Below are 23,781 nucleotides of genomic sequence, written 5' to 3'. Positions count from 1 at the left end.
ATGCCTATTTCAATGGTCAGAATTTATATTCAAATTAAAGTTGAAAACAAAACACACAATCTAAGCTCATCTAGTTATCTTGTCAAAATTGTTGAAGATTAAACTTGAGAACAGTGGGACGGTGGCAGCAAAAATTTGACTGCAGAAGCTTCATCAACCGGCAGCCCACCTCCATTGAAGTTAAGCAAAATTTGGCCACCAACCTTACCAAACTAGCCACCATTGTTGATTATTTGTTTTCTGTAATTTCTATAAATAGGTGAGTATGTGTGCATTGTAAGTGTGGTGTGTTGAGAGTTGAAAGCCAGTGAGTGAGCGAGAGATTTTGTTGTTTGAATTCCTCTGTATTATTTTTCAGATTGAAATATACTTGTTTGATATTTATCCTCACTGAGTTTCAGTCACATCCAGTGACTGAGTGTTCCTCTCCATCCATCAGTGGTATCAGAGCGTTCAGGTACGCCGGAATTCGCCAAACAGAGGCGAATAGAGGAGAAATTCAATTTTCTTCTCAGTTTTGAAGTTGCTCCAAATACCAAATTGAGCCTGCCATTGTGCAATTAGACTCGAGACGATTCTAACGGTGGAAACTACGTCTCAAAAGGACACCCGGAGAGTCTACACGCACTCCCACGCTCCTCCCACGAAAACAACGCTCTCTCCACGCGTCGCACGCGTCGCACGCGCCGACGAAGACTCCGGCAGACGGCGACACACGCCTCACGCTCCCGCACGCGTCTTCTTCGCCCGATTGGCGAGATCCGACCCGGACATCGACCCGCAACCCGGCCCAGCGACCAGCAACCCGGATCCGTGCCCGAGACTTGACCCGCATCCGACCCGCTTCCAGAAGCGACACGCGGCATGCGCAGAGAACGCCACGTGGTGTAACGGGAAAAGTAACGCCGTTAAACGGCCGTTAAGTTAAACCGGTTAGTTAAAAAAATTCACTAGAATTGCCTATAGCCGGTTCAGTGATTTTTAGACTGGTTCTTTGCAAACCAAAACCGGTTCCTAAGGTTTTTCAATCTTCTGAATTTATTCGTGGCATTAGATTTACCAAAATCAATCCCCATTTCTCTGTTTTATATATATTGAATTCGATGGCTAATGGTACTATCCAATCGGTCATTCCAAAATTGACCCGAGAGAATTATGACAACTGGTCGATTCAAATGAGAGCCCTTCTAGGTTCTCAAGATGTCATGGACATCGTTGAAGATGGGTACAGAGAAAGCCCATCAAAAGAAGTCGAAGCAGCTATGCCCGAAGCTCAAAGAACGTCCTTGCGAGCCGATCGAAAGAAAGATTGCAAGGCAAAATCCATAATCTACCAAGGCCTTGATGAGGCCACGTTCGAAATCATTGCCTCCGCGAAGACATCTAAAGAAGTTTGGGACTCTCTCCATCGAACACACAAAGGTGCAGATAAAGTAAAAAAGATTCGTCTTCAGACATTGCGAGGTGAGTTCGAATCTCTCAAAATGAAGTCTACTGAATCCATTATAGACTACTATACACGAGTAATGGTAGTATCAAATCAATTAAGAAGAAATGGAGAAATTCTCAATGACGAGAGAATTTGTGAAAAAATTTTGCGATCTTTAGATCCAAAATATGATTATATAGCTGTGACCCTGGAAGAAACAAAAGACTTGGAAACAATGTCTGTAGAAGAACTTGTGGGCTCACTCCAAGCCCATGAGCAAAAAGTCAATAGAAGAAGTGATGATAAAGCACTGGAGCAAGCTCTCCAAACGAAGTTGTCCCTCACTACAGATAGATACGACAAAGGGGGGACGTCACAACAAGGAAGAGGACGAGACCGAGGATCTCGTGGAAAAAATTCTGGAAATTTTAACTCCAGAGAAGGTGGCAGAGGCAGAAGAGGTCCCACTAGAGGAGGACGAAATCAACAGATCTATGTCCCACAAGGCAGAGGACAAGGAAGAAGAGGAGGATATAATAATCGCTCAAATGTAGACAAAAGAAACATTCAATGCTACAATTGTCACAAGTATGGACACTATAGCAATGAATGTTGGGGGCGACAACAAGAAAAGGTTAGCGAGGAGGTCAACCTTGCCGAAACTGATCATGCAGTTGGAGAGTCGTTGATGCTGATGGCACATAATGCAACTCCTCAGGACCAGAGTGTTTGGTACCTTGATTCTGGAGCCAGCAACCATATGACTGGCAGAAAGAACCTATTCTTTGAACTTGATGAGAAAGTTTAGGGGGAGATATCTTTCGGCGATAATTCTAAAATCCCAGTCCAAGGGAGAGGAGATGTTTTGATCAAGCAGAAGTCTGGAGATCATGCTTACATCTCCAATGTCTACTATGTGCCAGCCATGAAGACTAATATACTTAGTCTCGGACAGCTCGTAGAGAGAGGCTATCGAATTAGCCTCAGTGATAAGCAGATGATGATAATAGATGCTCGAGGAAAGCTTGTTACTCGAGTTCAAATGGCAAAGAATCGAATGTTTCCGCTTGCCATTCAACATGATACACCAAGGTGTTTGAGCGCTATCATCAAAGACAAAGACTGGCTATGGCATCTAAGGTATGGGCATCTAAACTTTGAAAGTTTGAAACAATTGGGAAGCAAGAAGATGGTGAAGGGCTTACCCAATATTCATCATCCAAATGTGATATGTGAAAGCTGTATTTTGAGCAAGCAACACAGAAACATCTTTGGAAAGCAAACCGACTGGAGATCAACCATGCCGCTCCAGCTAATACACACAGATGTGTGTGGTCCACTAAGACCATTTTCAAATGGACAGAATCGATACTTCCTCACCTTCATTGACGACTACAGCAGGAAGACCTGGGTCTACTTCTTGAAAAGGAAGTCAGAGGTGTTTGACAAGTTCAAAGAGTTCAAAACTCTTGTGGAGAAACAGAGTGGCTTCCGCATCAAGTCACTCCGGTCAGATCAAGGAGGAGAGTACAAAGATGAAGCTTTCCTGGAATTCCTTAGACAACAAGGGATTCAGAAACAGTTCACACCATCATACACTCCCCAGTTGAATGGTGTAGCCGAAAGGAAGAACCGCACAATCCTTAACATGGCTAGAAGCATGTTAAAGGATAAAAATGTGCCCAAGAGTTTTTGGGCAGAAGCAGTGTTATGTGCAGTCTATCTGCTCAATAGGTGTCCGACGAAGAGTCTTGATACAAAGACACCATATGAAGCCTGGAGTACTCACAAGCCCAGTGTGAGTCATCTTAGGGTGTTTGTCTCCATAGCCTACGCCAAGATCCCAGAAGCAAGAAGGACAAAGCTGGATGATAAAGGAGAGAAGTGTATCCTTGTAGGATATGGTGACAGCACCATGGGATATCGACTTTACAATCCCATCAACAAGAAAGTCTTTCACAGTCGGGATGTCATCTTTGAAGAAAATGAATCCTGGAAATGGGACCAAGCTGAATGTTCCAAAGATGCGGAATTGACACTTGAAGGAGAAGAACCTACACAGACAAGAGAAGTGGCTATCGAGCCACAAATTCCTGAGCTGCAAACACCTCCACATGGTTCACCACAGAAAAATGAAGCTCCATCACCAATAGAGCGTGAAATCTCAGACATGAGACCTAGAGGAGCTCGAAATCTAGCCGACCTGTATGAAACTACAGAACCAATTGAAGAGTATGTTACTCTTTACTGTCTATTGTTAACCAGCGACCTAGTTAGCTTTGAGGAAGCTAACGAAGAAGACAAATGGAGAAAAGCGATGGATGAGGAGATTCAATCCATCGAGAAGAATAAAACTTGGGAGTTGACAAATCTCCCGAAGGGCCGCAAAACCATTGGTGTGAAATGGGTCTACAAGACCAAAAAGAATGCTCAAGGAGAAGTTCAGAGATATAAAGCAAGACTTGTCGCCAAAGGCTACAAACAAAAAGAAGGGATTGATTATGGAGAAATCTTTGCCCCGGTTGCTAGACTTGAAACCATCAGATTACTTATTTCACTTTCAGCACAAAATGGATGGAAGATTTACCAGCTGGACGTGAAATCAGCTTTTCTGAATGGTTTTCTGGAAGAAGAGATTTATATCGATCAACCACCTGGATATGTAAAGAAGGGCAAAGAAGATAGAGTGTACAAGTTGAAGAAAGCACTCTATGGCTTGAAGTAGGCACCTCGTGCGTGGAACATGAGGATTGACGACTACTTCCAGAAGAATGGATTTGAGAAGTGTCCCTACGAGCATGCGCTATACATAAAGATGGAGACAGATGGAAGCATGCTGATAGCTTGCCTATATGTTGATGATCTGATCTTCACCGGCAACAATCCAGAGATGTTTGCCGTTTTCAAGAGGAGCATGGTCAAAGAATTTGAAATGACGGATATTGGCCAGATGGCTCACTTCCTTGGCATAGAAGTCGTGCAAAGCGAGAAAGGAATTTTCATCTCCCAGAACCACTATGCAAAAGAAGTATTGAAGAAGTTTGGGATGGACAAATGCAACCCAGTGACAACTCCAGTTGAAACAGGATTGGAGTTGAGAAAGAATGAGCAAGGAGATGTTGACCCCACATATTTTAAGAGTCTGGTTGGAAGCTTGAGGTATTTGACGTGTACCAGACCAGATATACTCTATGGAGTTGGACTTGTTAGCAGGTACATGGAGACTCCTGACCAGTCCCACCTGAATGCAGCGAAAAGGATACTCCGATATGTCAAGGGTACCATCACCGATGGTATGTTTTATTCATCAAGAGGTGATTGCAAACTTATCGGCTATTCAGATAGCGATTGGGGAAGAGATCTTGATGAAAGAAAAAGTACGACGGGATTCACATTTTTTATGGGAGATACATCATTTACATGGTCTTCGAAGAAGCAACCCATCGTAACGCTATCATCATGTGAAGCTGAGTATGTTGCTGCCAGCTCAGCTGTTTGTCATGGTATATGGATTAGGAATGTAATGAAGTATCTGGGATTTCTTCAAGATAACCCCACATAAGTCTACATCTACAATCGATCAGCGATTGCCCTTGCGAAAAATCCAGTTTATCATGAAAGAAGCAAACATATTGATACTCGGTATCATTTTATCAGGGAGCATGTCAAAAATAAAGAAGTGGAATTGATATCTTGCAGAACGTATGATCAGATTACTGACATTTTCACAAAGCCACTCAGGCATGATATTTTTGCAAGACTGAAGACAATGCTCGGAATGACAAAGTTAGGAGAATCAAGTTTAAGGGGGGATGTTGAAGATTAAACTTGAGAACAGTGGGACGGTGGCAGCAAAAATTTGACTGCAGAAGCTTCATCAACCGGCAGCCCACCTCCATTGAAGTTAAGCAAAATTTGGCCACCAACCTTACCAAACTAGCCACCATTGTTGATTATTTGTTTTCTGTAATTTCTATAAATAGGTGAGTATGTGTGCATTGTAAGTGTGGTGTGTTGAGAGTTGAAAGCCAGTGAGTGAGCGAGAGATTTTGTTGTTTGAATTCCTCTGTATTATTTTTTAGATTGAAATATACTTGTTTGATATTTATCCTCACTGAGTTTCAGTCACATCCAGTGACTGAGTGTTCCTCTCCACCCATCAAAAATGGCGTTTGCTTGTCAAGTTTTTTTTCTTTTTTAAATTTTTTTTAACATTTGATTTTTTAATTATTAATTTTTGATAGTATTCTATAGATAGAGAATGTAGTGAAAATAAGTTTTCTTCTTCTTTTTTGTTTCTTTTCCAAATAAAATTATTAATCTAAATAGCTTCTTAAAAAGAAAAAGAAAACTATAATTTCATGGCAGTGAAAAATAAGAAGCTGCATAGAAACTTTACCTGCCATTGCCAACCCAAGTTTGTTTCTGTTGGCAGAGTAGTCGTGTGATAGCATGATCTGTTCCCAATATAAGCAACTAATCCAGCAACTATCCTACTGAGAATATCAGTTTGTCGGGATCCTCCATTAATATCTGAACATATGCTACTCACTGGGTAGTATGGCGGATCATCATATTGCGCTGCCACTCGATATACACGAACCAAGTAGTTTATCAGCTCTGAAGCGTTGTTTAAAGGGCTGATCAACAAAACCATAGATATTATTAATCAGATAAATTAAATCAGTTTACGAATTATGTATTATATATAAGTCAATGGCCAAGATTGTATAGTTACGAGCATGTTCTAAATTTGCTGGTGAGGAATGAAAGACCATCAGGTGTAGAGCCTATTTGTTGGATTTGAGTCCATGATGCACGTATAGTCTCGTAGCAACTCTCACTAGCTTCCTGCATGCAGTATATAAATGTGCTCACCTTGTTAATCGCTACACCAAGCAGATTTCATGCATGCTATATATACACATACGGTGGGCATGGTTCGATTACCCGAATCATTAACTAAATAGAAATTTTGATTCACTAAAAGCTACAAATCGAAATAGAATAATTTTAAATGGCTAACTAAATTTTGATTAACTAGTTTTAAAGCTACTACAAATGAATATTTTTCCCTTAAAAATAAACCTTTAAATTTTAATTCCAACATTAAAATTCAAGTATCAATAAGAAGTCATAGATTTGTAAACTCAAATTAGCATAAGTACGTTGAAGCCATCCACCTAGAATTTGACACAAACAAAATCTTTAAGTTTTAATTCTAGAAAAATAGCATAAAAGCAACTAACCTAAGTTCGAAAATGCTCTTGAAAGATAAATTTCTTTTTAGATTATTAAAATATTATATTATATGTAATTACAGGATATGTGTTTTATATATTTATTATATATCGATTTAGTTCTGTGAGTTGTTGTTACTTAATGTTCCCACTAAAAGGAAGACTAAATATTTTTAAAATAAGTAATGTTCTATAATACACGCACGCACACACACACATATACATATATACAGTTAATTCAACCAAAATTAGATAAAATTACATTTATCATTTCTAATATTTAAAGTTTGAACTTAAAGAAAGAAAAAAATTTCTATTTAGCTAAAATAAATAAAATAGACTAAAAATAATGTAATAAATTAATACTAATATGAATAAAATAAATCATCTTATGACAAAAATATCTCTCATTTTCAAAGCAATACAAAATATTTTTAAAATAAAATAAAATTTATCAAACTTAGGCAAATACATTTATAACATTTATTTTAGATATATTAAAGTTTGAACACAAAAAAGAATGTATGCGCATATCGTATATAAAAATACAAATATTGTAAATGATGTGGACAAATAATATTATTATTTTTAATAAGACAAGTATTTAAAAATAAATAAATTCAATAATACTATATAAATATATGTTTAAAACCTTACTTTAAACAGATCAATATTGATATTTTTTTTAGAATAAGAACTAATTACTTATCAATTTTTTTTTTATCTATAAAGGTATGTAAGTATTTCAAGTAACTTTAATTAGAGCATTCATTTCATATTATATCTTGTATTTTTAATACTTTTCCTGCCCCTATATTACATGGTAATTTATGTCAATGTTTGTATTTTATAATTTAAAAAAGTATTATTATTTATAAAAAAAACTTCAAATATTCACACTTTAATATTTGTAAACTAAATTATGATTAATATATTTTTTACATTTTTTAAAAATATATATCTCTAAAAAATTTCTCAAAAATTATAAAAATATTTCATGCAGCATTACACATGTCAATGTATCTGACATGTTTACTAGTTCATATGAAATATATGCTTAATAAATTGTAGACGATTGCTATTACTTTAAAATCCTTGGTTATAATTGAACTATATCCGTTCTGTGGTGTGATGTCGTCGAAGTACAGGATTGGTGCTGATGAGGCTAGAGCTCCGATGGCAATGTGGGGATATTTGAGTCGAAACCACGATGCAAGCACTGAAAAAAGCAAGATTAAAAAAAATTATGCGTGTATAATATTATTTGAGCATATCAAATCATGTGATCTCATAGTTTTTATTTATTAATTAATGAATTGTACTTATCTTTTCTGTGCATATCAATTTTTCTATCTGATTGTGAGTTTAGTTGATTAAATCACAATGTTAGGATTTGTAGTAACTTACTTCCACCATAAGATCCTCCAATGACAATTGTTGGAGAATTTTTTGCATTTAATGTTTCTTTAAGATATGTGAGCACTTCTGCATAATCTGCTATAGCTTGAGCTGAGTTGAAATAACCTCGAATAGTAGCATTTTTCAAGACCTCTTCAATCGATTTAAGGTGCTTGGATTCCCCATAAAATCGATGCTGACAAGTTACAAAGTAAATCTTTAAATAAGATTCCAATGCAAAATGATGGAGTTGAAATTATAGGATTTTTTTTCAACTATAGTAAATGGCAAATAATATTAGTTAATATTTAATTAAATATGAAAAGACGTATAAATACAACTCGACAAAATATGATAATTTATTAGGTTGTACAGCCTAATCACGTCATATTTTCGACTACTGATGTGTCCCTAAAATGCACTTTTTTAGGCTCTCATTTACCTATGTTTTGTTATCATTTACCATGTATTTACCCTTTCTTATTATAGTTCGGAGTTATGCATGGTTTGTTCATATTTCAGGAAAATCAAGTTAATATCGAGGAGTTAAGCAATACGAGAAGTCAACGAAGTAATTGGGATGCACAAACTTAAATCAGATGCTCAACCAAACCCCCAAAGTTTCAATTCATCAAAGCAAACAAGATGTGGTTCGACCATGTGGTGTGACTAGCTAACACAATGGGACGACCAGGTCACAAATTGAAGACTCCGAGGTTCAAACAAAAAGTGAGATGCTACAAGGTTCGACCAACAGCTTGACCAGGAGACCGTGAAGGGTGATTAGGTTAAGAACCTAAAATTCACTAAAGCAGAGATCTCGAGAGTCTCGACCAATAGTTCGACCAAGTGACCTTAAGGGGCAACTAGGTCAAGAACTTGAGATTTACTAAAGTTGAGATCCTGCAAGTCTCGACCATCGGTGCGACCAAGAGATCCTAGAAGCGCGACTAGGTCGAGAATGCCTGAAGTTTGAACCCCAAAATTCTCGCGTGTCTCGATCAGGGTGCGACTAAGGGAAGAGAGGAGTGCTACTTGGCCGACAAACGCGAGCCCAACGATCTTCTATGCGAGATTTTCTGCAAAACTTTCCTGTTTTGAATTCAAACCTTTGTAAACCCTTTTGGGTATAAAACCTAGCTTCGTCTATGTGCCCAAGGTTCCCTTTTGGCCCCTCTTTGGTTAGTGACAGACCTAGAGAGTCTTTGGGTGCCACTTAGAGTAGATTTACTGCTTTCCTTTCAATTTGGTGTACTGGTTCATGCTTGGATTCTTCAAAGGCTTGTGATAACCTTCGAGTTTTGATGTTGCCGCGTAGATTAGCTGGTTCTTGGTTGTATTCCCAATCGCTAGTGACAAGCCTTCGAATTGCAATTGAAGCCATTTTTAATACATGCTTTCTTAACCCCACTTTCATTTAAATACCTGCACTCTAAATACCTTGTCTTTAATTTCCATGCAATTTTACTTCTCTGATTGTGATGAGACCCTAGGGTAAAGGATATCATAGCTAGGGATTCAGTTACTTGTACGTAATAGACAATTTTGGGAAGATATGAGTATTATACAATCCATATTAGGGACTGAGAAAATATTCATAGGAGTAGGTTTGAATAGATATGTTGGAAGGGATAATAAATGTTATGAGATGATACATGGAGGATAGGGATATGAAGACAAAAGTGAACCTAGGGAGATGATCTTAGACTTTGTCATGTCATATGATTTTATTACATTAATGAATACTTGTTTTAAGAAGAGAGACGAGCAATTAATAACTTTCAAAAATGGACAAAATAAAAATCAAATAGATTTTTTATTAACTAAGAGGGTTAATCATTTATCATGTAAGGATAGTAAAGTTATCCTAGGTGAAAGGTTAACCACATGACATAGAGTTTTAGGTTTAGATATATGTATCAAAATTAGAAGAGAAAGGATAAATAAACCAATGTAAAAGAACTAGGTGGTAGAACCTAAAGTAATAAAATATAATAAAATTTAAAGATAAAATTATCAAAGATGATAATTGGACTATAGAGGATGGTGTAGATACAAATGCTCTTTGAAGTAGGATAGCTAGCTCTATTGAAATGATAAAAAATAGAAAAAAAAAAAGATATTTTAAGTCAAACGAGAGGCAAATTTTCAAATAGAAAAGAAAGTTGGTAGCAAGGTCAAGACGTTTAAAAATATGCAAAGACAAAAAGAATTTGGTATAAAGCATGGAAAAAAAGTAGAAGAATGAAAAACTTTAAAAAGTATAAAGAGGTGAGAACATACGTCAAAAAAAGGTTATCAGTGAAGTTAAACATAGATCATTTAATAATGTGTATGCTAGATTAGATATAAAAGAAGGGGAAAGAGATATATTTAAACTTGCTAGAGCTAGAGAAAGAAATAGTAAGGGCTTAGGTAATGTAAAATGTATAAAAAAGTGAGGATGATAGTGTTTTGGTTAAGGAAGAAGATATAAAAGAAAGATATGAAGTTACTTTAATAAACTAGTAGAAGACTTAAACTTATAATTTGACAAATGAGGAAAAGGTTAAAAATATGAGATTTATGGAAAAGATTAGAGTTAATGAAGTTAAGTTTATACTAAATAATATGCAAAATGGAAAAGTTACAGGAGAGGATAACATCCCTATTGAAGTTTGGAAATGCTTAGGTAATAACAGAGTTATACGGTTAACTAATTTATTTAACACAATTATAAAAACTAAGAAAATGTCAAATGAATGGAGGAAAAACACTTTAATACTTATACACAAAAATAAAGAAAATATTCAAAATTGTATTAATTATCGTGGAATTAAAGTTATGAGTCATACAATGAAACTATAGGAATGATAGTTGAACAAAGATTAAGACTAGAAACAAAAGTCTCAGAAAATCGATTTGATTTTATGTCTGGGAGATATATTATATAAGTTATATATCTTTTAATAAGTTTAATGGAAAAGTTTAGGAAAAATAAGAGGGAATTGCATATGGTATTATCGATTTAGAAAAAGCATATGATAAGATACCTAGGAAAATTCTATGGTGGGTTTTAGAAAAAAAAAAAAAAATGTGTATGTTGTAGGTATACAACTTAATTAAGGATATATATGATGGAGTACTAACAACTATTAGGACTATAGGTGGAGAAACTAGAGAGTTTCCAATCACAATAGTTGTACATCAAGCATCTCCTTTGAGCCCTTATCTTTTTTGCTTTAGTGATGAATGAACTGACTAGGTGTATCCAAAAAGAGGTTCCATGGTGCATGTTGTTTGCAAATGACATTATCTTCATTGATGAAACTAGGGGTGGAGTAGAATGCAAGTTAAAATTATGGAGATAAGCTTTAGAATCTAGAGGTTTTAGGATAATTAGAAATAAGACATAATATATGAAATGTTGTTTTAGCAATATATAACAGGAGGAATATTAGAGGTAAAGTTAAACTTGATGATGAACAAATCAATAGCATTAGTATATTTTGATACATGGATCTATTAGAAAAGTTGAAGGAGATATTGAAAAAGATGTTATATATAAAGTTAAAGCAGGTTGGGTAAAATGGAAAAGTTCTTTAAGCATGCTTTTGTGATCATAGAACACCCTTAAAATTAAAAGGGGAGTTTTATAGGACAACTGTAAGACCAATTATGTTGTATGAATCAAAATATTGGGCGACTAAAAAATAATTAATATATTCAAAAAGTAAAAGTTTTCAAGATGTGAATGCTTAGATGGATGCGTAGTATAAAGTTAAAAGATATACATATTCATGTTAAGTTAGATGTAGCTCTTGTAGAAGATAAGATAAGATAAGGGAGAGACAACTCATATGGTTTAGACATTTACAATGTAGACCTCATAATACTCTAGTGAAGAAGTGTGAATAAGTTAATATTAGGGTTAGTAGAAGGGCAGCAATATACCTAAAATAACTTAAGTAAGGATTTAATAGCATTGAGTTTGTTGAAGTAAATTGTCCATAATCGCATAAATTGTCCATAATTGCATAAATTTGTGAAAAATGATTCATGTAACTGACCCAACCTAGTGGGACTAAAGGCTTGGTATTGTTGTTGTTATCGTTGTCTTCATGTGCATTTTGCTATCTAGTTTTTGCGCATATGTCTATCTTGCCTACATGCTCCCATGTTTGGCTCAGTTGTTCATTATGCTTCCTTATGTACCTTTTCATAGTTAATTACACATACTTGATAGTTTAACACGCTATTTTGTGCTTGCATGTATTTTTAGTTGTTTAATTTTTTTTTTTTTTTAGCGTGATGTCTGTTCCCTTTGCTTGCCTTTCATAATTGTTTCTATTAGATGATTCAGTATGTCATGTGTGTACTTTCCATTTGTTTTGCATGTGTTTGCAGGTGGTTTGTGAATGTGTGCCATTATGCCTTGTTTATTTCTTTTTATTGCTTGATTTTTCATTATTTTTTGAATAAAATGAATTTAATAGAATGCAAAGAATTTGTGTCTTAATCAGTTGTGTTTAAAGGTAAACTTAGGGCAATCAAGTACCGTTTGTTGGACGAGTGTGTTGGGGATGCTAGAACCTTTCCCTTACATAGCCATAATACTCCCGAACCCTACCTACTAATGCAAGCCATTGACTATTGGTTTCTTTAGATCTAGGTGTATATTACAGGCCATCAAACTAAAAGAAAATTAATTATGTATTCCGACCTCACTTAGGGTGAAATAATTTAGTGTTGACTCCGTTGGATTATGTGATAGACCCATTTCTCATCCCACGTTTTACCCTTTCAGCTCCAAGTTCACCATTCCATTAAAGGCGGCTCTCTAGGGCATTACGAAAGTCTAAAATATGACATGATGAAGCACCTAACCTAATAATTCTAATAGAAAGAAATAAAGTCATTCAAAATCCAAGGATACAGATTTTCTTGTTATTGAGTTATGATATATAGGTGAAAATGATATGTTGAAAATTAAACTTGACTGGAGATGGCTGGCAGCCCACCTCTGTTAAATTTGGGCTGGATTCAGCAGCCACCTCACCAAAATTTCACCAACTTCAGTCACCATTGTTGATTATAATCTTCACTTATTGTCAAATGCTTTGCTATAAATAGATGTGTGTGTGTGTGTGTGTGTGTGTGTAAAATGTAATAAGTGGTGTAGAGAGAAACATTAACCAGCAAGAAGAAGTGTTTGTGTATTTTGAATTCCTCTATAATTTTTTAGATTGAAATTAATTAAGTGCAATTCCTCATTGAGTTTCAACCACAGCCGGTCATTGAGTGAGTCCCCTCCACCCATCAGTGGTATCAGAGCACCCAGGTTTGCTAAAATTCACCAAACAGAGGCAAACATAGAGAAATTCAAAATTTCTCCCATATTTGAAGTTACTCAAAAATTATTTTTGAGTATACCATTGTGAAATTCGCATCAAGATGAATGCAAAGGTGAAAACCACGTCTCAAACGAAGTTTGCGTGCTTCTACCCGTGCTCCCATGCGCCACCAACGAAATCGGCATCAACGACATGCACCTCACATGCCACCGAGACTGTTTACCGATAAAATAATGTGTCGCATGCGTCCACACGTGTCTTCTCCACTCAACTGACATGATCTGACCCAAACACCCGATCCACGACCCAGCCGAGCAACCAGCAACTCGAAATTGGCCCCGCCAGGACAACCCAACTTGACTGACCAACCCACGTCCAGTCGCTGACAAGCAGCATGCGTAGAATCTGCCACATGTCCTAATGGTAATATCTGATGCCGTTAAACTCCGTTAAGTCAAACCGTTTTAAAAAAAAAAAATCGATCAAAAACTTCATTTAGCTAATTTAGTGTCATTTTGACCGATTCTTTGCAACCCAAAACTGGTTTGCAAAACTTTTCAACCTTCTGAACACATTGGTGGCATTAGATTTTCCGAAATCTATCCCCATCCCTCTAGTTTTTTGATATATTAAATCTAATGGCTACTAGTACTACACAAGCTGTTATTCCAAAGCTGACACGGGAGAACTATGACAATTGGTCTATTCAAATGAGAGTCCTACTAGATTCTCAAGATGTCATGGGCATCGTTGAAGATGGGAATAGAGGAGCCCCATCAAAAGAAGATGAAACAACTATGTCTGATGCTCAAAGAAAGATCTTGCGAGCAGATTGAAAGAAGGATTGCAAGGCAAAGTCCATAATCTACCAAAGCCTTGATGAGGCCACGTTTGAAATCATCGCTTCCACCAAGACATCCAAAGAAGTTTGGGACTGTCTCCATCGAACACACAAAGGTGCAGACAAAGTGAAAAAGTTTTATCTTCAAATATTGCAAGGTGATTTTGAATCTTTAAGAATGAAATCTAATGATTCTATTGCGGATTACTATACACGAGTTATGGTAGTATCAAATAAATTGAGAAGAAATGGAGAGGCTCTCAATGATGAGAGAATTTGTGAGAAAATTTTGTGATCATTGGATCCAAAATTTGATTATATAGTTGTCACTATGGAATAAACAAAATATCTAAAATTCATGTCTGTAGAAGAACTTGTGGGCTCACTCCAAGCCCATAAGCAAAAAGTCAACAGAAGGAATAAAAATAAAGCACCAGAGCAAGCCCTCTAAAAGAAGTTGTCCCTTGCTACACATAGATACAACGGAGGGCGGATGTCATAGCGAGGAAGAGGACGAGGCTGAGATCTTGTGGAAGAAATTTTGGAAATTCTAAATCCAAAGAAGGCGGTAGAGGCAGAAGAGGCCCCACTAGAGAAGGATGCAATCAACATAACTATGTCCTATAAGGCAAAGGACAAGGAAAAAGAGGAGGATACAATAACCATCTGAACGTAGACAAGAGAAACGTTCAGTGCTATAACTGCCGCAAGTACGGACACTACAGCAATGAGTGTAGAGGTAATCTCCAAAATCACGAAGTAAATGAAAATGCTAACTTTGCAAAAAAGGAGAAAGCCGAAGGAGAATCGTTATGCTGATGGCACACAATTCAACCCACCAGGACCAAAATGTTTGGTACCTTGACTTTGAAGCCAGCAAACACATGACTAGTAGAAAGAACCTATTTAATAAACTTGATGAGAAAGTTCATAGAGAGATATCATTTGGTGATCTCTCTAAAGTCATAGTTCGAGGAAGGGGAAATGTCCTAATCAAAAGGAAAGATGGAGATCATGCTTTTATCTCCAACGTGTACTATGTGCTAGCCATGGCAACTAATATATTGAGTCTCGGACAGCTTGTGGAGAAAGGCTATCGAATTAGCCTTATAGATAAGTAGATGGTGATAAAAGATGCTTAAGGTAAGCTCGTTACTCAAGTACAAATTGTAAAGAATCGAATGCTTCCATTCACCATTCAATATGATACGCCAAGGTGTTTGAGTGCTATCATCAAAGACAAAGACTGGCTATGACATCTCAAGTTTGGACATCTGAACTTTGAAAGTTTAAAACAGTTAAGAAGCAAGAAGATGGTGAAAGGCTTACCTAACAAGGCTTACCCAACATCCACCATCCAAATGTGATATGTGAAAGTTGTGTTCTTAGCAAGCAACACAAAAATAACTTTGGAAAGCAAGCCGACTGGAAAATTCACACAGACGTGTGTGGTCCATTGAGGCCATTTTCAAATGGATAAAATCGATACTTCCTCACCTTTATTTATGATTACAGTAGGGAGACTTAGGTCTACTTCTTGAAAAGGAAATCAGAGGTGTTTGACAAGTTCAAAAAGTTCAAAGCTCATGTGGAGAAATAGAGTTGCTATTGCATCAAGTCACTCCAGTCTGACCAAGAGGGAGAGTACAAGGATAAAACATTCCTGGAATTCGTTAGGCAACAAGGGACTCAAAATAGTTCACACCGACCTACACTTCCCAGTTGAACGGTGTAGCTGAGAGAAAGAATCGCACGATCCTTAACATGGCCAGGAGCATGTTAAAGGATAAGAATATGACAAAAAAATTTAGGGCAAAAGCAGTGTCATGTACAATCTATCACCTTAACAAATGTCCTACAAAGAGTCTTGATACAAAGACACCACATGAAGCCTAGAGTACTCACAAACCTAGTGTGAGACATCTTGAAGTGTTTGGCTCCATTGCCTATGCCAAGATCCCAGAGGCAAGAAGGGCAAAGTTGGAAGATAAATGAGAGAAATATAGCCTTGTTGGATACGGCAACAACACCATGGGATATCGACTCTACAATCCGATCAACAAGAAAGTCATTCAAAGTTTGGATATCATTTTTGAAGAAAATGAATCCTGGAAGTGGAACTAGGCTGAATCTTCCAAAGATGCAAAATTGACGCTTGAAAAAGAAGAACCCACATAGACAAGGGAAGTGGCTATTGAGTCACAAGTTCCCGAGCTGCAGACACCTCCACACGATTCACCACAAATGAATGAATCTCCACCACCAATTGAGCACGAAATCTTATACATAAGGCCTAGAGGAGCTCAAAATCTAGTTGATCTATATGAAACTACAGAACCAATAGAAAAGTATGTTACACTATATTATCTTTTGTTGACCAGCGACCTGGTTAGCTTTTAGGAGGCTAACAAAGAAGACAAATGGAAAAAAGTGATGGATGAGGAGATTCAATCCATCGAGAAGAACACGACTTGGGAGCTAACAAATCTCCTAAAGGGTTACAAAACTATTGGTGTGAAATGGGTCTACAAGACTAAGAAGAACGCTCAAGGAGAAGGTTAGAGATACAAAGCAAGACTTGTCACCAAGGGCTACATGCAGAAAAAAGGGATTGATTATGGAGAAATATTTGCCTCGATTGCCAGGCTTGAAACCATCAGATTACTAATTTCACTATCAGCACAAAATGGATGAAAGATTTACCAAATAGATGTGAAATCAGCATTTCTAAACGGTTTTATGGAAGAAGATATCTATATCGATCAACCTCCTAGATATGTGAAGAATGGAAAAGAAGATAGATTGTACAAACTGAACAAAGCACTATATGGCTTGAAGCAGACACCTCGTGCGTGGAACATAAGGATTGATGACTATTTCCAGAAGAATGGATTTGAGAAGTGTCCCTACGAGCATGCTCTATGCATGAAGAAGGAGACAGATGGAAGCATGTTGATTGCTTGCCTATATTTTGATGATCTAATTTTCATCGGCAATAATACAGTGATGTTTGTCGCTTTCAAGAGGAGCATGATAAGAGAATTCAAAATGACGGATATTACTCAGATGACTCATTTTCTTGGCATAGAAGTCGTGCAAAGCGAGAAGGGAATTTTCATCTCTTAGAGCCATTATGCAAAAGAAGTACTGAAGAAGTTTGAGATGGACAAATGCAATCTTGTGACAACTTTAGTTGAAACGGGATTGGAGGTTAGAAAGAATGAGAAAGGAAATGTTGATCCCACATATTTCAAGAGTTTGGTTGGAAGCTTGAGGTGTTTGACGTGCACAAGACCAGACATACTCTATGGAGTTGGACTTGTCAGCGGGTACATGGAGACTCCTGACCAGTCCCATCTGAATGCAGTGAAGAGGATTCTCCGCTATTTCAAGGGTACCATCACCAATGGTATGTTTTGCTCATTAAGAGGTGATTGCAAACTTATCAGTTATTCAGATCGATAGCGATTGGTGAAAAGATCTTGATGAAAGAAAAAGTACAACTGGATTCACATTCTTTATGGGAAATACAACGTTTACATGGTCATCAAAGAAACAACCCATTGTAACACTATCATCATGTTAAGCTGAGTATATTGTTGTCAGCTCAACTATTTGCCCTGGTCTATGGATCAGGAATGTACTGAAGTATCTGAGATTTCTTCAAGGTAACCCCATAGAAGTCTACATTGACAACCGATCAACGATTGCACTTGCAAAGAATCCAGTTTACCATAAAAAAAAAAAAGCAAACATATTGATACTTGGTATCATTTTATTAGGGAGCATGTCAAGAAGAAAGAAATGGAGTTGATATCTTGCAGAACATATGATCAGATTGCTGACATTTTCACAAAGCCACTCAAGCATGATATTTTTATAATTCTGAAGACAATGCTCGGAATGATAAAACCAGGAGAGTCAAGTTTAAAGGGGGATGTTGAAAATTAAGCTTGACTGGAGATGGCCGACAGCCCACATTTGTTGAATTTGGGCTGGAGTTGGCAACAACCTCAACAAAATCTCACTAACTTCAGCCACCATTGTTGATTATAATCTTCACTTATCGTCAGATGCTTTGCTATAAATGTGTGTGTGTGTGTGTGTGTGATGTATTAAAGTGGTGTAGAGAGAGACATTAATCAGTGGGAAGAAGTGTTTGTGTGTTTTGAATTCCTCTGTAACTTTTCAGATTGAAATCAATTGAGTGCAATTCCTCACTGAATTTCAATCACAACCAGTGATCGAGTGAGTCCCCTCCACCCATCAAGATATAGTGATTTTTATTTTTAGGCATTCAAAAATAAAAACTAAACTATAAATTACACATTATTAGAAAAGGAGAAAAATTATGGAGATACTTTAAAAATTCTAAATTGGGATTAGTTTATCAAATTACATGTTTATTCATTAAAAAAAAATATTATCAGCAAATGATAATTTGTGAATATTACTATGGGTTTTCTTTTAGAGTATATGAAAAAATGATATAGATTGAAAGCTACCTGATCTCCTTTTAATTAAAAGTAAATATAATAAATCACGAGGAATAAACTAAATAAATCAGTGCGTTCATCAATGAACAAAACTTTAATTTTACACATCATTAATATTTTATTTTTCTTAATTTTAAATCATATTAGAACAAATTTTGATTTTTAGTAGTATTTGGTACATAGCCCTGTTGTTTTCTTTTCTTTTCCTATCCAAAATCTTTGATCAAAACAGACCCTAAGCAAGTATTAAATACTTTTTTCTTTAAAGAAGCCAAGGGAAAGTTTTTTTTTTTTTTGGTTAATATCATGCATGGCACCATATAAATTATGGAAAATATTTAAACAAACTATTTCTCCAAATAAATAAATAAATCTCCCTACCAAGTGTAACCTATATAATCAGTGCGTTCATCAATGAGATTTGATGTTACGTTGTGCATACAACCATTAGTGAGGAGCAATAAAAAATTTGAACATGAGAATAAAGGGTAGAATGTGCACTTCGATTCTTACCTCTATATAAACAATAAGAGCCTGAAAATGTCTAGCATTATCTGAGAGAAACCCAACAAAATATTTATCTTCATCCAGCGGTGCTTCAGCCCCAAAATAAACAAAGATGGGAGCATTGGCCGCTGCACCGCCCCAATACTCGGTACTCATCATATACTTTTGTGGAAAAGTTGTATAGCAGTCTGGATTGTAATTGAAGTGATCAAGTGTTTGGTTGTAGAAAAAAGTTTTTAAATCGCTCGAAGAAGATGCTGATGGTACAACTCGGGGATAGCGCAGGGTTTCTTCTCGTATTGCTACACCGAGTCTTGGCAGATTGAATGATGGTTTCATATGAACAGAGACTGAGGAAATCAACAATAGTAATGACGAAAGCACAAGGGTATTCATGTTGAATACGATGCTTTTTTATGACTGGTAATTTTCAGCTTCAAAGCTCATACATATATATATATATATATACAGAATGTTGTCTATTAGTTAACAGTACATGACATGAAAATCGAAAAAAAAAATGATGGCTTCTCCCCTTATTTTGTGGGCAAGAGGCAGTAAATTCAAACTTAGGAGTGCGTGTCAATTCTAAATCACAAATATATGAATAAAATAAGTTGATAGAAAGGATATATCTATGAATAAAAGAAGATGAAATAGAAAGAATATATATACAAATCAGATTTAATTCTAGAGTAGTCAAGTTGGCAACTTCTTTTTCTTCTCTATTTAACTTCTTATTTTATTCTTTTTTCTTCCATTCCATTCCAGTGATAGATCCAATCTACTGTGAAAGTTTCAAATATGCAACATTCATAAAGAAATTGAAAAAAAAAAAAAAAAAGAGTAATAGGATAAGGAAAGAGAGAGATCATTAACTAGAAAAGTTAAATAAGTTGGAGATAGAGAGGTAAATATAATCAAAATAATAGTTCTCACAAAGGATTTGAAATCCACTAACCGTATAATGTCATATTAACAATACAGACACCCAGTTTTAACCGGTCCTTTAATATAACAAGATTTTTAATTAATATTTATAATGAATATAGGGAAATACACCATAATAAAGGGAAATACAAGGGAATACACCATAATATAGGGAAATATAAGGATGTGAAGAGAAATATTGGAGAAATATAGAAACATAGGGGGCAAAAGAAAATGCAAGGAGTCGAAGGGAATATTCAAGGGATCTTTGTGAACCACAACTAGTACCTACACACCAATTCAGAAAGAAATCAAGCAATAAGATAAAATTTTAATATAATTTGTATATTACATCTTATTCAAATACAATACAAATCCGAATTCAATGTCTCTACAAACATAAAGTCAGGCTCTTTTACCACTAAATAACTAAGATAAAATTTGAATGATTCTATGAATTAATTGGAGAATTTGCAAGATTGGTATGTTTCCAATCCCAATATTTGGCCAAGGACACAAATGGAAAAGGATCAGCCGATTTCAATGGCTTTATGAATGGTAGCACCCAAAAATTTATTATTTGATTCCTACAATATTATTTAATTCCTACAAATTTATTATTTAATTCAAGAAGAAAGCACACAGAGTGAAAATGTATAGTGATTTTAGTAAACTTTTTATATGAACCATTTGACCTAAACTTTTTATATGAACCATTTTACCCCTCTATTAAGGCTGCTTTTAAAGGGTATGCATATGCTTCTCTTGGTTTTCATTATGCCAAAAAACAAAAAAAAAAAAATACAAAAAGAAGCACTGTAAAGGTTATCTTTTAATTCTTCCACAAATATTTTACGATATTATTTAATTCTCCCACAAATCTATTAGTTAATTCGTAGCTCGTGAATTTCAATGTAGAATGGCGCAAAAGGGGGGAGGGAATGGTGTCCATAATAGCTAAAGCACAGTTCAACAAGTATTGTCCCACAAGTAAAAATGTATGGTCCAATTTAGTGGTTAAAGATATCTTTATTATGCATTAAAATTGAAACTTGATAGGCGTGACAAAACAGGTTAGTGGGACGGGTTTGGGTAGGTCGTAAACGGGTTCAAGTTTGGATTGACCCGTTTACTAATGTGTGACTAAGATATAAACTCAAATCCGCTCATTTAATAAACAAGTCATAAACGGGTACCCATTAAGAACCCGATTAAAAATATAATTTATTTATTTTTTATTTTTTAAAAGATTTCATATAAAGTGAGATATTGAAAAAAAAAAACACTCCTTTATTTTATTTATTAATATCTTAACAAAAAATGTAAAATGTAGAAAATAATACGTCTCTTTAATTAACATTTTTTAATGTAATATACATATATATTTTTCTAGGAAGGAAGTTAAGGTCGAGGTCGAGGATTCTAAATAATAATGCAAGAACTTGGCTAATGACCACTGAATTCAAAATTATGTTACATGACTTCTTCTTCTTCTTCTTCTTCTTCTTCTTTTCTGAAAATTTATATTTTCCTAATTTTTTTCTCCCGATATGTTTGTGCAATTATTCTGCCTTAATTTAATTATCTATTGTGAATTTAAGTTGTCAAATTCATAGATTGTTCTCTTAGCAAAAATCACCTCTCTCTCTCTCTCTCTCTCTCTCTCTCTCTCTCTCTCTCTCTCTCTCTCTCTCTCTCTCTCTCTCTCTCTCTCTCTCTCTAATTCTATTTTTGAATTATTTTTGAAGGTGAGCATTGCATAATGGCAGCTTGGGTTGTTGTCATGTGACCTAGAGCTCTACGAATCCAATCTGCTCAAACGTAATTACTAATCACATGTATTGTGTGCTTGGAAGCACTAAAGAGAGGTCCGATAACACATATAACAAGGAGAATAAAAACATAACTTTTAAAGCCATAGGATAGAAATGTTACAAAAAACACATGTTTACAAGTTGTGGTATAGACACGATGGGAGATAAAAAAAATATTTTAATTTTTAAACATAAAATTATAAGGAGAGAATGACTTTGTGAAATATGGGCATAAAAGTCTGAAGTCTAAAGATAGAAGTGTTAATGGTGTCGCAAAACAAAGTACTGACTAAATCAATTACATAAATCTCTTTTGCCCATTTTTTTCCTTTTTCAATACAATGTATCAAGGATATTGATTCTGGTAAACTTTTTATCAAGTGTTAATGTATAGTGATTTTGGTAAACTTTTTATACAACCATTTTACCCCGCTATTAAGGTAGCTTTTAAGGGTATGTATGTGTTTCCTTTTGTTTTCAATATGTAAAAAAATAAAATAAAATAAATTTTAAAAAAAATAAGAAAAATTAAAAATTAAAAAACAAAACAAATACAAAAAGGAGCACCAAAAGGTTATCATTTAATTCTTCCACAAATATTTTACAATATTATTTATTAAAAAAGCTCGTGAATTTTGATGTAGAATAGAGCAAAAGGGGGGAATTGTGTCTGGAAGGATAGTTCAACTAGTATTGTCCCACAAGCTCAAATGTATGACCCAATTTAGTGGTTAAAGATATCTATATGCATTAAAATTGGAACTTGCAGGGACATGTGTCATCATCAAGTTTTTTTACCTTATTTTCTTTTAATTTTTATTTTTTTCATGTCTTTTTCTTTTCACCATTTCTCTTTTCTCTCGCCTTCTTGATTTTTGAACTTAGAGATTCAACCAAACGCCGACATGTAGTGCTGGAATTTTTTTTTTTTTCCTTGTATCTTTTATAGTAGTGGGGGCCTCTTATGAGCCCCCACTATTTAAAAAAAAAATATTTTTTCTAGCAAATGCCAGACCCACGTTTAACCTTTTTGTATTTCTTTTCCCTTCCTTTCTCTCTCAGCAAGGGCATATGTAAGCCCCACTAATTTTTAATTATTTTTAAATTTATTTTCTAAACCTTTTCCTTTTCGATCCCACATGGTCCCACTAAATTCCTCTCTCTATGTTATTTCCATTAATTTTAAAAAAATTAAAATATTTTTCTCTTTTTATAGACAAAATTTAAAAATTCCAATATTAATGAATTTATCTAAATATTATTTTTTGAAAAATAAGTCAAATTCAACAACTTTCTTTCACTTTCTTTTTCAATACTTTTATATTATAAAACTAATTCAAATTATCAGTTTCCACATTCTTTATTATTTGTTTATATTTACATTTGATAAAAATATAGATTTGATTTTAATTATTCTTTGAGTTTCAACATAATGTTTGGCTCCATGCTAAAATAATACATTGTTTCAATTTTGAAATTTTCAAGTTCTCTATTAACCGTGGAAGTTTAGTTGATATGTTTTTGTCGTAATTGAATTTACAATTTATCTCATTGAAACATACAAAAATATTATACTTAAATATTTTTTTTGCGCTATTTCAAAAGTGCTTTTTAACAAAATTGTCTATTCTAGATATGTTTATCCTATACAACTTTACTAATAGTAAGATTGTGTTTACATTCAAATTCCATGCTATAATTATATACTGTTGCAATTTTGTATTTTTAACATTATACTTAATATTTAGATTAATTTTTTAACTTATTTCATACGTATTTCTTTTCTTTTATAT

At 35.0% G+C, this 23,781-nt stretch overlaps 1 protein-coding gene across 1 annotated transcript in view; it reads right to left on the bottom strand.

The window, feature by feature from the left end:
* The window catches only part of LOC131148157 (uncharacterized), a 34,744-nt gene extending 15,104 nt beyond the window's left edge, over positions 1 to 19,640 (bottom strand). Inside the window, exons 1-5 of the mRNA XM_058097893.1 lie at positions 19,251 to 19,640; positions 8,077 to 8,263; positions 7,755 to 7,888; positions 6,168 to 6,280; positions 5,829 to 6,069 (exon numbers count right to left, since the gene is read on the bottom strand). Of these exons, the coding sequence (XP_057953876.1) occupies positions 5,829 to 6,069; positions 6,168 to 6,280; positions 7,755 to 7,888; positions 8,077 to 8,263; positions 19,251 to 19,640 (1,065 nt within the window). The remainder of the gene's footprint in view (positions 1 to 5,828; positions 6,070 to 6,167; positions 6,281 to 7,754; positions 7,889 to 8,076; positions 8,264 to 19,250) is intronic.
* Between the last annotated feature and the right edge of the window lie 4,141 nt (positions 19,641 to 23,781).

Source organism: Malania oleifera, chromosome 2 (genome assembly GCF_029873635.1).
Source record: "Malania oleifera isolate guangnan ecotype guangnan chromosome 2, ASM2987363v1, whole genome shotgun sequence".
In the NCBI taxonomy this organism is placed as follows: domain Eukaryota; kingdom Viridiplantae; phylum Streptophyta; class Magnoliopsida; order Santalales; family Ximeniaceae; genus Malania; species Malania oleifera.
Note: the sequence above shows the minus strand (reverse complement) of the source record. Positions and strands in the feature narration are given on the sequence as shown.